Source organism: Elephantulus edwardii, unplaced genomic scaffold (genome assembly GCF_000299155.1).
Source record: "Elephantulus edwardii isolate Elephantulus edwardi_28Jun2011 unplaced genomic scaffold, EleEdw1.0 scaffold00009, whole genome shotgun sequence".
In the NCBI taxonomy this organism is placed as follows: domain Eukaryota; kingdom Metazoa; phylum Chordata; class Mammalia; order Macroscelidea; family Macroscelididae; genus Elephantulus; species Elephantulus edwardii.
In genome coordinates this window covers 3,721,038-3,734,434 of record NW_006399759.1, presented here as the reverse complement: position 1 = coordinate 3,734,434, position 13,397 = coordinate 3,721,038, and the positions used below count along the sequence as shown (strand labels likewise).

The window sequence follows — 13,397 nt, the reverse complement described above, 5'->3', positions numbered from 1 at the left end:
ATATTTATTATTGTTATGTCCTCTTGTTCTACTGACCCTTTCAGCATTATGTAATGAGTCTTTCTCCAATCCTGAATGACACATCCTTCTCCACATAATTTAGTTTAGTTTTTTGTATTATTTTTTTTGTCATTGTTGTTCATCGTGCAGATTGAATAAGTATGGTGAAAGGATACAATCATGACATACACCTTTCCCAATTTTAACCCACACAGCATTCCCTTTTTTTTTTTTTTTTGTTCAAATTATTGCCTCTTAGTTTATGTACAGATTCCACAAATAAGTGTTCTGGAAATCCCCGTCTTCTCAACATTATCTGTAATTTGTTATGATCCTCACAGTCAAATGCCTTTTCATAGCCAATAAAACACAGGTAAACATCTCCCTGGTATTCTTTTTTTTTAGCCATATTATTGCCTCTTAGTTTATGTACAGATTCCACAAATAAGTGTTCTGGAAATCCCCGTCTTCTCAACATTATCCGTAATTTGTTATGATCCTCACAGTCAAATGCCTTTTCATAGCCAATAAAACACAGGTAAACATCTCCCTGGTATTCTCTGATTGCAACCAAACTCCATCTGGCATTAACAATGATGGCCTCATTCCACATCCTCTCCTGAATCCAGTTTGGACTACAGGCAGTTAGTTCCCTGATGATGTACAACTGCTTTTGCTTCTAGAAGCTTTCCCCCGCCCCCCTTTGGCTCCTTTGAAGACCTTGGGATCACATTTCAGGGGCATGTTAATCCATTTGGCCTTTTACAGGTGCAAGAAAGTATAGAACACTTGCACTCTGTCTCACCATGAACTGCTTTTTTTATCACTATGTGAGAGAGCTCTGGTGGCCTAGTGTAAGAAAATGTGCTGCAGTTCCAAAGGCATGCGGTTCAAGTTCACCAGCTGCTCTGCGGGGGGAAGACAGGCAATATTCCACATGATTTATTGCCTCTGAAAATCCCCTGGAGGGTTGTCTATGAGTCGGTTCTAACTCAACATTACACAACGATCACTATATAAGCGGATGCGTGCACATACACACTTGCATTCACACATCTGCATGTACACACACCCATGTTACTCAGTATTCTCTGGAGGCCCCTTACCAGAGCACCAGCATAGTCTTAGGGAACCTCATACCATAGCTTCTCTTTCCACTTTGATCTAGAGAGGATAGACCTACTTGGGAATCTGACTGGCATGGTACGCTACCCACAAGTGGCCCCCTCAAGACCTAAACTCAGAATCTTTTGTCCCCATAGGAAATCAACCTGGAGGAAGACTGGAAGTTGATCACACTGTTGATTGGGAGCAACGACTTGTGTCATTACTGTGAGAATCCGGTAGGCTCTGGTTAATCCCATCAGGGGCTTGAGGAGTGGAGCTGGGGCCCTTTGTATCTCTCCTTCCCCAGAGCCCCAGCCCTTCCCACAATCCTCTGTCATGGGATTAAGTGTCTAATCTCCAGACACCAGAGTCAGCACAGGTAACTCTTGGCTCACAAAAGCCAGGTGAGGTCTGGCCTGTCCTACTGCCCAAGGGCCCCATAGGAGAGCAGTTGTGTTGGTTCCTCAATCCCACAAGTCTCTAGGTGGACCTACTTTTGGGACACAGCTGAGAGAGCAGCCTTTCACACACAGCTTCTTGTCAGATAGATGGCTACTCCATGACCACTCGTAGTCTCTGCCCCTGTTTTGGCTTATAAGGGAGGTCATGTAGAGGAGGAGACAAAAACAATGTTATAAAAACAAGTTGGATAAACTTGAGCCATTCCTGAGGGTGTGGCTTGCCGCCCTTGAGAGACATCAAAAGTTAGCCAACTTTAGCAGGCAAAGTTCAGAACACAATTCCATTCCTAAGGGTGTTTCTATGGAGGGCATATGTCCAGGCTCACAAACTTCTGGAAGTTGTTCTAAGTTGGGGCAGCCTGTATTTTACTTGGCCAGGAAAAGGCAATTGCCCCAACTCAAAGGTTGCAGTGAAATGTCTGGCCAGAGTTTATCATTCATGGTGGATTGAGAAGGCCAAATACCAAAAGCTTCATAAGAATTCTCCTCCACAGGCACTGGAACCCTAATTCACTGTTGGTGGAAGTGTTATGAAAGGCTGTATGTCACTTTCTCAAAAAGTTGCAAATAGAAATACCATTTGGCCCAGCAATCCGACTACTTGGAATATACCCTAAAGAAACTATAACCACCACCCAAGCAGATATATGCACACCCATGTTTATTGTGGCTTTGTTCGTAATAGCAAAGTGTTGGAAACAACCCAAGTGCCCATCAACAAACATATGGATAGAGAAGCTCTGGTATATTCACACGATGGAATACTATGCTGCATTGACAGACAGGGAACTCAGGAAATATTATACAAAATGGTTGACCCTTGAAGGACATTATGCTGAGTGAAATATCTCAGTCACAAAAGGACAAATATTGCATAGGGTTACTGTTGTAAAACGGGACTGACATCAGGGTTGAGGGGAGACTGACATGGAGGGGATAAATAGTGCATACTACATTGAAACAGATGAGGGTGAGATCTGTTTAAAAGGGATATATGATTAGGTATTATTGTCATGACAAGAGTCCAAAATGAAGGCTACACTATGGAGTGGACTTGGGGAGAGGGATTATACAACAATGAAAGAATTTTTCTTTTATACTTCAAAGAGAAGAGCGAATTGAGGGGGAAGGGTGGGCAGGGAGAAAAGTGCAACAATGAATGAATGGAAATCCAAAGTCTCTGCAAACTTCCATTAAAATTAATAATAATAATAATAATTTAAAAAATTCTCCTCCACACATAAATTTTGCTCTTTCGAGCCTTTACTGACCAGATTCTAGAGACAGAAGTGACCCAGCCCAATGGGAACTTAAAAGTCACTATGTCCTGGACTCCAGGATACCGTGTGGGGCTAGAGCCACTCACAGGGACACCTAGTAATGTCCTCCACTAGTCCCCAGAGCCACCACCCATCTCTCAGCTTGTTGTAATGGGATGGTTTTCATGTGACTGATGCTGGAAGCTATGACACCATGTTTTCAGCTATCAGTAGAGTCAATCATGGTGGACAAGTTTCAAAGGGACTTCCAGACTAAAGAAGACTAGGAGAGAAGACCAGCAGTCTACTTCCAAAAATTAGCCTGTAAAAATCATTTGGCTCAGAAGAGGAATCGCTTGTAAGGAATCTACAGCATCTTTTTCCATCTGGTCCTGAGAGGGGAACACTCTCTTCATTCTTTCTTCTTTCTCCCTGCTTGCCCTGTATGATGTGTTCATATCTAGAGACAAGAAGGATTGATTATAAAGTGTGCCAGGCCTTAATCTCCCCGGCAAGGAAGGGAGCAGAAACATGTGGAGACCCATGGTCTCTCTCCTCCTGAACCTCTCTGAAGTCCTCAGTATAGACTGTCTTCTTGCCCATTCCTCCCACATGCTCTGAATACCCATCACCCTTCTGGTGACTGGGGACATTAAATAGTTGTTTGTGGAGCCACTTTTCTGTGCTCTGAAGCATGTAGTCTCCCATATCAGCAGTTTATCTTAAGGAAATACTAGATCATTTGAACTCTCACTTCCTGCCTGCTCCTCTCTTCCTACCTTCTAGAGACATGAATTCTTCCCTTTAGAAATGGGAGCTTTGAGTCAACAGCCTCCCTCTGGTATGAGGCTCCTCCTGACATCTTCTAAGGAGCTCAGACAATATCCAAAATCTTATGACCGTCTTCCTCGTGCTGGGAAGCAAAGACTGAGATTAGGCATCAAGCGTTTACTGAGCATTTGCTGTGTACACAAGATGCTCTGCAGACACATCTAAGTCAGCCTCCAATGGGGATTTGGGACCAAGGAGAAGATGCTGGAATAGAAGTTAGGTGTGTGCAGAAAGCAGAGGGTGCCAGGCAGTGGAGCCCAAAGCCCAGAGTAAATAGAGTGTGTGGCTCTCAGGCCCACACACACGGTTGGAGAAAGCCGAGGCAGGGTGATGCTTGGGCACTGCTGAGAGATGCCCCAGAAGACTTCCCAGACCAGCAGCCCAAATCTGCCTTTGGGATCAAGACAGAATGGGAGTAGGGACTGTCCACGGCGTCCAGTAGGGATCAAGGAACAACTTTGTACAAGACGTCCTGCTTCCAACCAGCAACAAGGCCTGGGTTTCCCCAGTCTGACCAGTACCACAGATGCTCTTCTTTCCCCTAGGAAACTCTTGCGTGGAGTGTTCATTACTTTCCTCTTCCCTTCAGAGTAGAACCCGGGACTGAGAACCACTTCTTTCCTTGCAGGAGGCCCACTCAGCAGAGGAGTACGTCCGGCACCTCCAACAAACCTTGGACATCTTCTATGAAGAGGTAGGAAAGTGAATGCACTTGCCTGGGCCACCTTTCTGCCAGCAAAGGACCTGTCTGGTTCTCACTGAGTGCGTGGCTCCTTCCCTGGGTGCATCTGGGCAAGCTGTGTTCATCCAGCTACTCACTGGGCAGAGGCTCACTGTCACCGTGCACCTGGATGCCCAGGAGGAGGGAGCACTTCTCAGCTGAGGGTCACAGTCTGTGTCACATTGTGGCAAAGAACTGGCCCCTAGACAAACCGGTCTGGGTTCTCAGCCAGGAGTAAACCACTGGTTTATTAGCAATGTGACTCGAGCAAGCTAAGTCTATGTCTCAGCTTCCCTATCTACTGAGACAGTAAAGAAGAGTCCATAAATCTTCTAAGTCACATCCCCTCCCTTGAGTCAGTTTCCTCCCCATCAAAGTGAGAAAGGATTGCCAAGGAGACTTCCTCCTGTAATTCCAAGTGTCCACCACCCCTCAAAGTGTCAAATGACTGATGTGACCCACCTCTGCTCCCTGCAGCTTCCCAGGACTTTCATCAACGTGGTGGAGGTCATGGAGCTGACTGGTCTGCACCAGGGCCAAGGCGGGAAGTGCACCATGCCTTTGGCAGCTCAGTAAGTGGTGGGGAGAAGTCTAGGGACAGCACCAGGAGAGAGAAGGGCTCACAGATGCTGGAGAGAGCAGTGTCTTACAGATGCGGGTCGGTGCTGGCAGAACCAGACAGCCAAGTCCAAAGGATTGCAATGCCATTAGCCAGGGACTTGGCAAACCATTGAGTGTCCACTATATGCAAGTCACTTCACTTCTTTCCTCTCCTCCCCTCCGTGTGCTTTTCTGTAAAGTATCAAATGCACCTTAAGGCACCTACCTTGACAGAGCTGTGACTCCAAAGTTCAACCTTGGTCTATTGCCTTTTGTTGAGAGGCAGTTCCGTGCAATTGCTTTCAAGACAGCTGCATCCAGTCTTAAGTCTTGGCCCCGCCGTTAGAAACTGTGAGACCTTCAACAAACTATATAATCTCTCTGGGCCTTTTACCTACAAAAAGGAAGGATAACACCTTCCTTACAAAATAGATTCAAGATCTGGAGAAAATACATGTGAAGTAGCCGGCAGGATAGAAGCTGCTCTCAAACAAGAATAACTTTCATCTAATTCTTGAAATGATTGCTTTGGAATTCAAGCTTGGACGTAAATCCCAATGTACAAGGCAGATGTTTCCCATCCAGAATTCATTAGAACTCAAATGTACCCTGGCGGGAAATGATCATCTGTGACCCAAGGGCCACTCAGAGTTCTCCTGACAGTTGGTAGTGGAGGATATTTGGGGTTGAGGTTGCTGAGGATTCCACCTCTGTGGGGTGCAGTCATTTTGCTATGAAGGTGACCAGCTGGTTCCTATTCTTGCTGGAACCTGACCCCCAGAAGGAGGTCAACTGGTTTCTGGGGTGCCAGTGACCTCCCCTCAAGGATCTGCTGCTATTGCTTCCCCTTTGTTAGTTGTGTCTCCGGCTGTGTGACTCTTCCCAGTTTCCCAACGGACTCTCTAATCTGGAGCCCTGAAGGAAAGTCTTAAACAGCGGGAGGAATTTGGGAAATAATCATGGCTGTCTTTCCACAACTCCTACCCGGTTCTCTCTGGAGACATCCCAGGAGTCACAAGAGTCGTAGGGGAGGGGGATGTGCAGCCTCTCCCACCAGAGACGGGAGCCTTTCACAGGGAGATTGGGTATCAGATTCCAGCTCTTCCACCTTCTCTCTGGCTGAGCATCTTCTTGCCCTCATACCTCATAATCTGGGCTTGAGAGTCAGTCAAGGTGTGTTGTGGGGGCACTTGTATGGCACACTCTCTAACCCCTCATCCCCACTGTAGAGCAGGGTGGGGTCCTGGCCCCCATGGGGAGCAGCCTCCTGGGCAGACAGAGCCCGCTCTCCACTGGGGACCCTCTGCCTCAAGACTCTTCCTCACAGGAGCAACTGCTCTTGCCTCCGAGGCTCCCAGGAGAACTCGCCAGAGATTCAAAAGCTGAAGCAACTGAACTGGAACTTCCAGGTGAGCCCTCGCATTCATCCTCTTGCTGCTTCCAGAGCAAGAACTGAGAAATGGAGTGTTCAACCAGATGTGCTTAGAATAAGACCCTCCCTAAAGGCAGATCACACAGTCCCTGGAATATTTTCCCAGTTGAATCAGACACCCAAGGCCAGGGAGGCAAAAGGGGAAGAAAAAAAGCTCAGCGAATCCCTGCCTCCAAGGCCTGGGTCAGCCCATAGCTGACCAAAACGACGGGTCACAGGCTCCACTCACCCAGAGGTTAAGAGAGGCTGTGCCAACTGCCCCATTAGGGTCCCTGTCTCCCACTTCTCCACTTCTTCTCCCGCTCCCTTCCTAAGAACACAAATGTTTTCTGAAAACATATCTATTTTCAAGTATGGGGCATGTCTGAGCTCACCTAAGAAGCTTCCCTTGACTAAACTTTACTCCTTGGATCAAATTCAGTCTGCACTCAACCAACCCCATGGCCCTATCTGGTTCCGAGTGTTTTTACATCTTATCTCATTTTCTCAGCGAGGTGATAAGCCCCTTTGAAGATAAGTGCATGTAGTGTACTATCCTTTTGACATTCCACACTCTGTCCCTTTATAAGTACAATAACCCTGGACACTGCCAGGCATTTGGGGGAAGCTACTGTGAAGAGCTGTTGCGTACTATCAAGTCAGAACTGACCCATAGCTGACCCTCCAGCAGGTTTTCAGAGACAATAAATCACACACAGAGGAGGAGATTGCCCATCTTTTTTCCTGGTAGCAGCTGGTGGATTTGAACCTCATACCTTTGGGTTGGCAGCACAATTTCTTACCTGTAAGCCACCAGAGCTTCCTAGGTGTCAAGAGCTATGTGTTTTAATTTCCCTCTTCATGCACTGAAAGCAGGAAGAGGCCTTTGGCCCTAGAAGTCTAATAAGTGGCTCAGAGCTGCTTGCAGAGACTTCAGAATGGCGAACTTCCCTCGCTCCAGCTCATCTCTGATGCCGAGAAACGCAGTGTAGAACCTCGTGATGTAGTTTCTTAGAATGGTGACAGATAAAGGAATACTTGCAGACACATTAAGAAGCCACTTTGAGACGTTCATCTAGAGTAGCTCTGGCTCAACCAGCCCAAAGCAGCGGGAATAGGACGGGTGTGCCCAGTCCTGCTAGGAAGGCTGATCAGCTTCCCTCCTCATCCTCAGAGTGCCGTCTCCAAGCTCTCCTACCAGCACCGGTACATGCAGCGCGAGGACTTCGCTGTCGTCGTCCAGCCCTTCTTCCAAAACACTGTGGTGCCCCTGAATGACGTAAGCCAGGGTATTGCCGCGATGTTCCCGTGCAGCGAGCCGCTGCCTTCTCCAAGTTGGCTTTTTCTAAACAACAACTTACTAACAGGACCCCAAATGGGCTGCTTTTGCTGTCTTCCCTCCTCCTCCTTTTTGCTCTTTTTGTATAATTGGAACTTGAGTGTTCTTGGCAAGAAAAGGAGAAAAGCCAAGAGGAACCAAGCTCCTCAGGCTTGGGATTTTGCTGGGTCCAGATGGGGTGGAAAGCTTCCTAAAAAGATTCTTCTTTTTCAACTATTGGAGCCGAGACACTGGAAATTCATTCATCAATTGGGGAGGGGGGCGGAGAATAGTCTGGGAGTTTCTTTATCAGTATCTGAGTGATGCGAGATAGAAGGAGCAGAGTTGAAAGAGTGAAGGGAGGAATGCCCCAGGTGGCTCTGGGGGTGGAGAAGAGGAGGAGCAGGTGCCCTGCCCTGGAGCTAATCCGCACACCTTCTCTCACAGAGAGGGGGCGCTGACCTCACCTTCTTCTCCGAAGACTGCTTCCACTTCTCAGAACGCGGTCACGCAGAGATGGCCACAGCGCTCTGGAATAACATGGTGAGTGGCTGGAAGAGTGGGCCTGTGTCAAAGGGGCAGCCCACGCATGTTCCTGACTTCCACAGTAAGAAACCCACTAGCTGGGTTAGCGCCTGTATTCCCACAGCTCAGAATGGTGGCATGCCTCACTTATCCTAACAGATGATTTTTAAAAGACATACGTGTTACTTATTTTATGCAAATAACACGCACATTTTAGGGTAGAGTTGAACCTCTCATTTAACCTCAAAGTTGCCTATGCTTACCATGTGATGTATTTGCATAGGTGAATTATATGCAGGAAAATGTAGTATATGCATTCTATTCTTCCGGCAATGCCAGTTACTATGTACCTTCAAGTCTGAACTGCCTCGTAGCTGACCCTCCAGCCAGTTTTCAGAGGCAATAAATTGCACAGGAAGAGATTGTCAATCTTTCTCCCACACAGCAGCTGAGGGATTCAAACTGTGTGCCTTAGAGTTGTCAGTGCAGTTTCTTACCACCAGAGCCTTCGATCAACATCTATAAAACAATGACGTGCACATAGATCTTATAAAAAATTGAGCTAGTATATGCATAGCTCCATAATTAGCATTCAGCATTAACATTCAACAAATGTTGGCCCCATTACCCTTTAAACATCACAAAGTAAGATGCTATCGTAGCCTCATTTCCCAGCCTACCATTTATTCCAGGGTCCTTTCTCATAGGGGAGAAAGGAACCTTACAGTGTGACACACAGTATAGGGGCCACAGGGCAACCTGGCCTGGTGCCTCGCCTCTGCCCTCCACGCTGGTCGTTCGCTCCGGAACAATCAGCTGTGTGTGCACAGAGCTTGCCTGGTAACCCACAGAGCAAATGAAATCCCTTCCCAGTCCGATGGCTTCTTTTGATCTAGGCTCAGTGGGTAACCCAATCCCCACCCGACCTGCATGTTCTCTCATTTCTGCCCTAGTGACTAAAGAATCTACACTCCAGCTCCTTTTATTGTCGTTTCAGGCCTGTGGTGTCTCTGCCAGCCACCTCTGTGCAAATATTCCCACAGCTGTCAACTCATCCAATATGTCCAGTCAGCTTCCTCGGCTGACTCACAATATTGACTCTATCCTTAGCTACCCCACCTCCTCCTCTCTAGCAACCTCATCGTCACAGGACAGCTTACAGGCAGGCTTTATCTCTGGCCTACTTCACTGCAGACTCAGCCTTCCTCTACTTTTTGTTTCCCCCATGTTGACATCACATAATCTGCCCACTCTTGAAACTTTCATCATACTCCTTCAGATCAAGATTCTGAATTATAATCACAATATCTTAGCGTTCCCTTCCTCTCATCTGAGCCCCACAGTAATTTCCTTTCAATCATTGTTTGCATGGTATAATTGCTGAAAGCAGTTATGTTCTCCTGGTGTTTTGTTTTGCACGCCAGTCTTCCTTCAATGGTTCAGTCATGTAACTTCATTCCTTTACAATTCCCCCACAGAGTGGATATCTGTTTCCTGTCTCATTTTTCTCCTAAAACCTCAGGGAAATGTAAAAGTTCTAAGAAGGTCCAGGAACGTTTTTCTTCTGTCTTTCTTAGCTTTTCCTTCATAAGGAGCCTGCCTGCTCTGAGTGAGATTTGGAGGCTGGTTAAACCTTAATTCAGTCTCATGGGGCCCAGAGCCTTGGGATAACTCAGACAAGACATGGCTCATGGTCTGTTTCTCTGTGGATTAACAATAGAGTTCTGGCTTTCTCATGTGAAGCAAGTTGGTGAGTCTTCTCGTTCCCCTAGAGGAGAGACTTTTATTTCATAAAGACCGATGGGAGGTATTTTATAAGAAAACAAAAGCAGTGCCATCCTGGAGCCACATTGCTGAAAATACAGGGCTGTCCCAGACTCCCCAGTCATTATTCCCCAGCCATACCCTGAATTTAAAAAATGACAACAGTGAAGCAAAACCAAGCTAAAAATCATCCAACAGGGCTTATCCTGTGCTCTATCATTTGGGGAAATAATTACATAGTCCAGCATTTTCACCCCAAACCACCTCAGATACACAACTAGCACCCTGCTACTTTTCAGAACATCTTGACATTTCACCCACTTGAGTGACATAAAATACATAATAGGCCATTAGAGCTGGAAAGGTTCTAAAAGGACATCAAACTAGGACTCTCTGTAACAAGAATACAGAGAGACGAGGCAGTCAGTGGCTGAGCTGTCACTGGAACTCAGGTTGCCCAGTCCTCCCCTAGTGCCCCGGCCAGGGCAGCAGTGGCCTCCCTGTTCCCACCATGATAAGCACATAACCAGTCAGTGAATTCACGCCTCATAATTAGAGTGTCATGACATAGTGTCTGCAGGCTTTGGCTAGTGTGTCTGGAGTACCTCACTGTGGCAACGAAGACACTTAAAGCTGTTTCTTCTTTTGTTGCTCCTTTCTAGTAGCTCATGCCTCCTTCTCCCCAAGCCTTTTGTAGAACCTGTACCAGAAAAACAGCAGTACCCAGGGATTGGTTTCTTCCTTTTCCTCCTTGTTGTCCTAGAAAGACTCTCTCTTTATTTCTCACGCCCAGTTCTCCATTGAAGCCTGCACCCTTTTCTGTCCACTTCTCACTCTCAGCTGACATGTGCATCTCCCCAGAGCTGGGCAGCAGCACCAGACTCCTGGGCAGCCCCCCTCTTTCCAGGCACACCACCTGAGACCTGCCTTCCATAGGACCATCTCATATTAGAATCATCAGGACCGTTTTTAAAATGGAAAATGTCTCCCACCGCTTTGAAAAATTGTGGCCTTATTTACTATAGTCCCATCCCTGTGACCCAGCAATTTCACTCCCAGGTTTTTGTTGTTGTCATGTGCCATTAAGTCAGAATTAACTCACAGCTGATTCCCCAGTAGGTTTGCAGAGGCTACAAATTGTGTGGGAGGAGATTGCCCCTCTTTCTTGTACAAAGCTGCCAGTGGATTTGAACTGTATGCCTTTGGGTAGGCAGTGCAGCTCTCTAACCAGAAGAAAGATATACGCATGTTCACCAAAAGATACGTATAAAAGTTTTCATAGTAGTCATCTATGAATATTTTTAATTCGTCTATGAATACACTGAATTCATCTCTGAATACAAATATCTCCAAACTGGAAATTCCCCAAATACCTATAAAAAGAGAATAAACAAAAACCCCACTGTCATCAATTCAATTTTTACTCCATTGGATTCTCAAGACTATAAATTATTATGGGAGAAGACGGCCCACCTTTCTTTTTTCCATGGTGTTACTGGTGGATTCAAACCACTGACCTTCCAAACAACAGCCCAGCACCTAACGCACTACTTACTCCTTTCAAAGTAGAATAGATAATTGTGATACAGTCTTACAACAACTTACAGCAATGAGAATAAACTTTAGCAACATGCAATAATATATACAAATTTCGAATATAAGTAAAATCAGCATAATGTTCTTGAAGTTAAGATGGCTGTTCTTAGAGGTGGTTGCAAATACTTGAAGTATGTGGAGAGGAGTTGACAGTGTTCAGTGTCTTGATCCAGATCCTGCTATGTTCACTTTATCAAAATGTAATGAGTACTTATTTATGATTTGTGCTTGTTTCTGTATGCCTGTTAGCTGGGAAAATCTGCAGTTAAGGTCTGCTCCAAATTATTGAGGAGCAATGATATCTGTTTGAGGACAAGGGTGCGTCTCATTCAGGCCATGGTCTTTCCAATTACTTGTTATGCATCTGAGAGTTGAACAATGAGTTAGGATGACCGAAAAGGAATTGATGCCTTTGAGCTTGGTGTTAGAGATGAGCAATGACCATCCCATGGACAGCCAAGAAAACAGATAGATATGTCTTAGAGAGGGTACAGCTGGAGTGCTCTCTGAAGGCAAGAATGATGAGGCTTCATGTCACATACTTTGGACATACTGTTGTTGTTGTTTATGTGCCATCAAGTTATTTGCGACTCATAGCGACCCTAAGTACAAGAGCCCTAAATGCTGTTCTATCCTGTGCCAACCTTGCCATCTCACACACACTCATTTCCACCACTCCACTTACAGAATCGATCCATCTTATTGAGGGTCTTCCTTCCCTGCGCCGCCCCTCCACTCTCCCAAACATGATGTCCCTCTCCAAGGACCAGTCCCTCCTTGCAACATGACCAAAGTATGTCATATGAAGCTTCAGAATCCTTGACTCCAGGGAACATCCTGGCTTCACCTTCTCCAAGACAAACCTTTTTGTTCTCCTAGCAGTCCATGGTATATACAACACTCTTCTCCAGCACCACAGCTCAAAGGCATCAGTTCTCTTTCTATCATCCCTGTTCACTGTCCAACTCTCCGATGCATAGCAAGTAATTGCAAAAACTATAGCCTGGACATACTGTTAGGAGGTGATATTCCTTGGAGAGGGACATGATGTTGGGAAGGGTGAAGGTGGGTGAAGGAAAGGAAGACCTTAACCCGGTGGACTGACACAACGACTGCTGCAATAGGCTCTCATGTGTTAGGAAGTATGAGGATGGTGCAGAATAGGACAGGGTTTAGATCTTTTGTTCACAGGGTCGCTATGAGTCAGACTCAACTAGATCACACCTAACAACAACATTAGCTTCAATTAAAAGTTTACAGTACAGTTTTTATTTTATTGGATTCTTCTACAAAGCTTTATTCTACCCTTGCTTTAAACAGGTTGTATTTCAAAGAAAATCCATAATGCTTTGATGATATAATCATTTGTATTCTATAATTTTTCCAGAAATCCTTAAGTAATTAACGTTTTGACCACACACACAAAACCAATAAGCAAACAAACAAAAAAAATCCCAATGCCTGGGCCTAAGTGCCAAATATTATGATTTAATTGCTTAATTGCTCTGCATAGGAGCTGGACTTGCTAGCTTCTAAAAGCTCCCCAGGTGGTTTTAATGTGCAGGGTCTGCAAATGCCGGCTTTGGCTCTCTTCTCCAAGGGACAACCACAGCAGTCTATAAATGGAAAACTGATCAAGTCGTGCCCCTGCTTTCCACCAAAGAGGAAGGTCAGGCCCCTTAGCACAGCACACACACCTTAGGGAACCTGACCCCAATTAACTGTTCCAGCTGCTGCTTCCATCTCTGTCTCTCTCTCCCTCTGCCCCTCCCTCTTCCCCACCCTCTCCCTCTCCCCCTTCCCC

The 13,397-nt window shown here is 46.0% G+C and overlaps 1 protein-coding gene across 1 annotated transcript in view; it reads left to right on the top strand.

The window, feature by feature from the left end:
- Positions 1 to 13,397, top strand: part of PLB1 (phospholipase B1) — a 194,642-nt gene that overhangs the window by 172,733 nt on the left and 8,512 nt on the right. The window contains exons 49-54 of the mRNA XM_006880687.1: positions 1,263 to 1,343; positions 4,287 to 4,352; positions 4,857 to 4,951; positions 6,307 to 6,388; positions 7,565 to 7,669; positions 8,156 to 8,251. Coding sequence (XP_006880749.1) covers positions 1,263 to 1,343; positions 4,287 to 4,352; positions 4,857 to 4,951; positions 6,307 to 6,388; positions 7,565 to 7,669; positions 8,156 to 8,251 — 525 coding nt within the window. The remainder of the gene's footprint in view (positions 1 to 1,262; positions 1,344 to 4,286; positions 4,353 to 4,856; positions 4,952 to 6,306; positions 6,389 to 7,564; positions 7,670 to 8,155; positions 8,252 to 13,397) is intronic.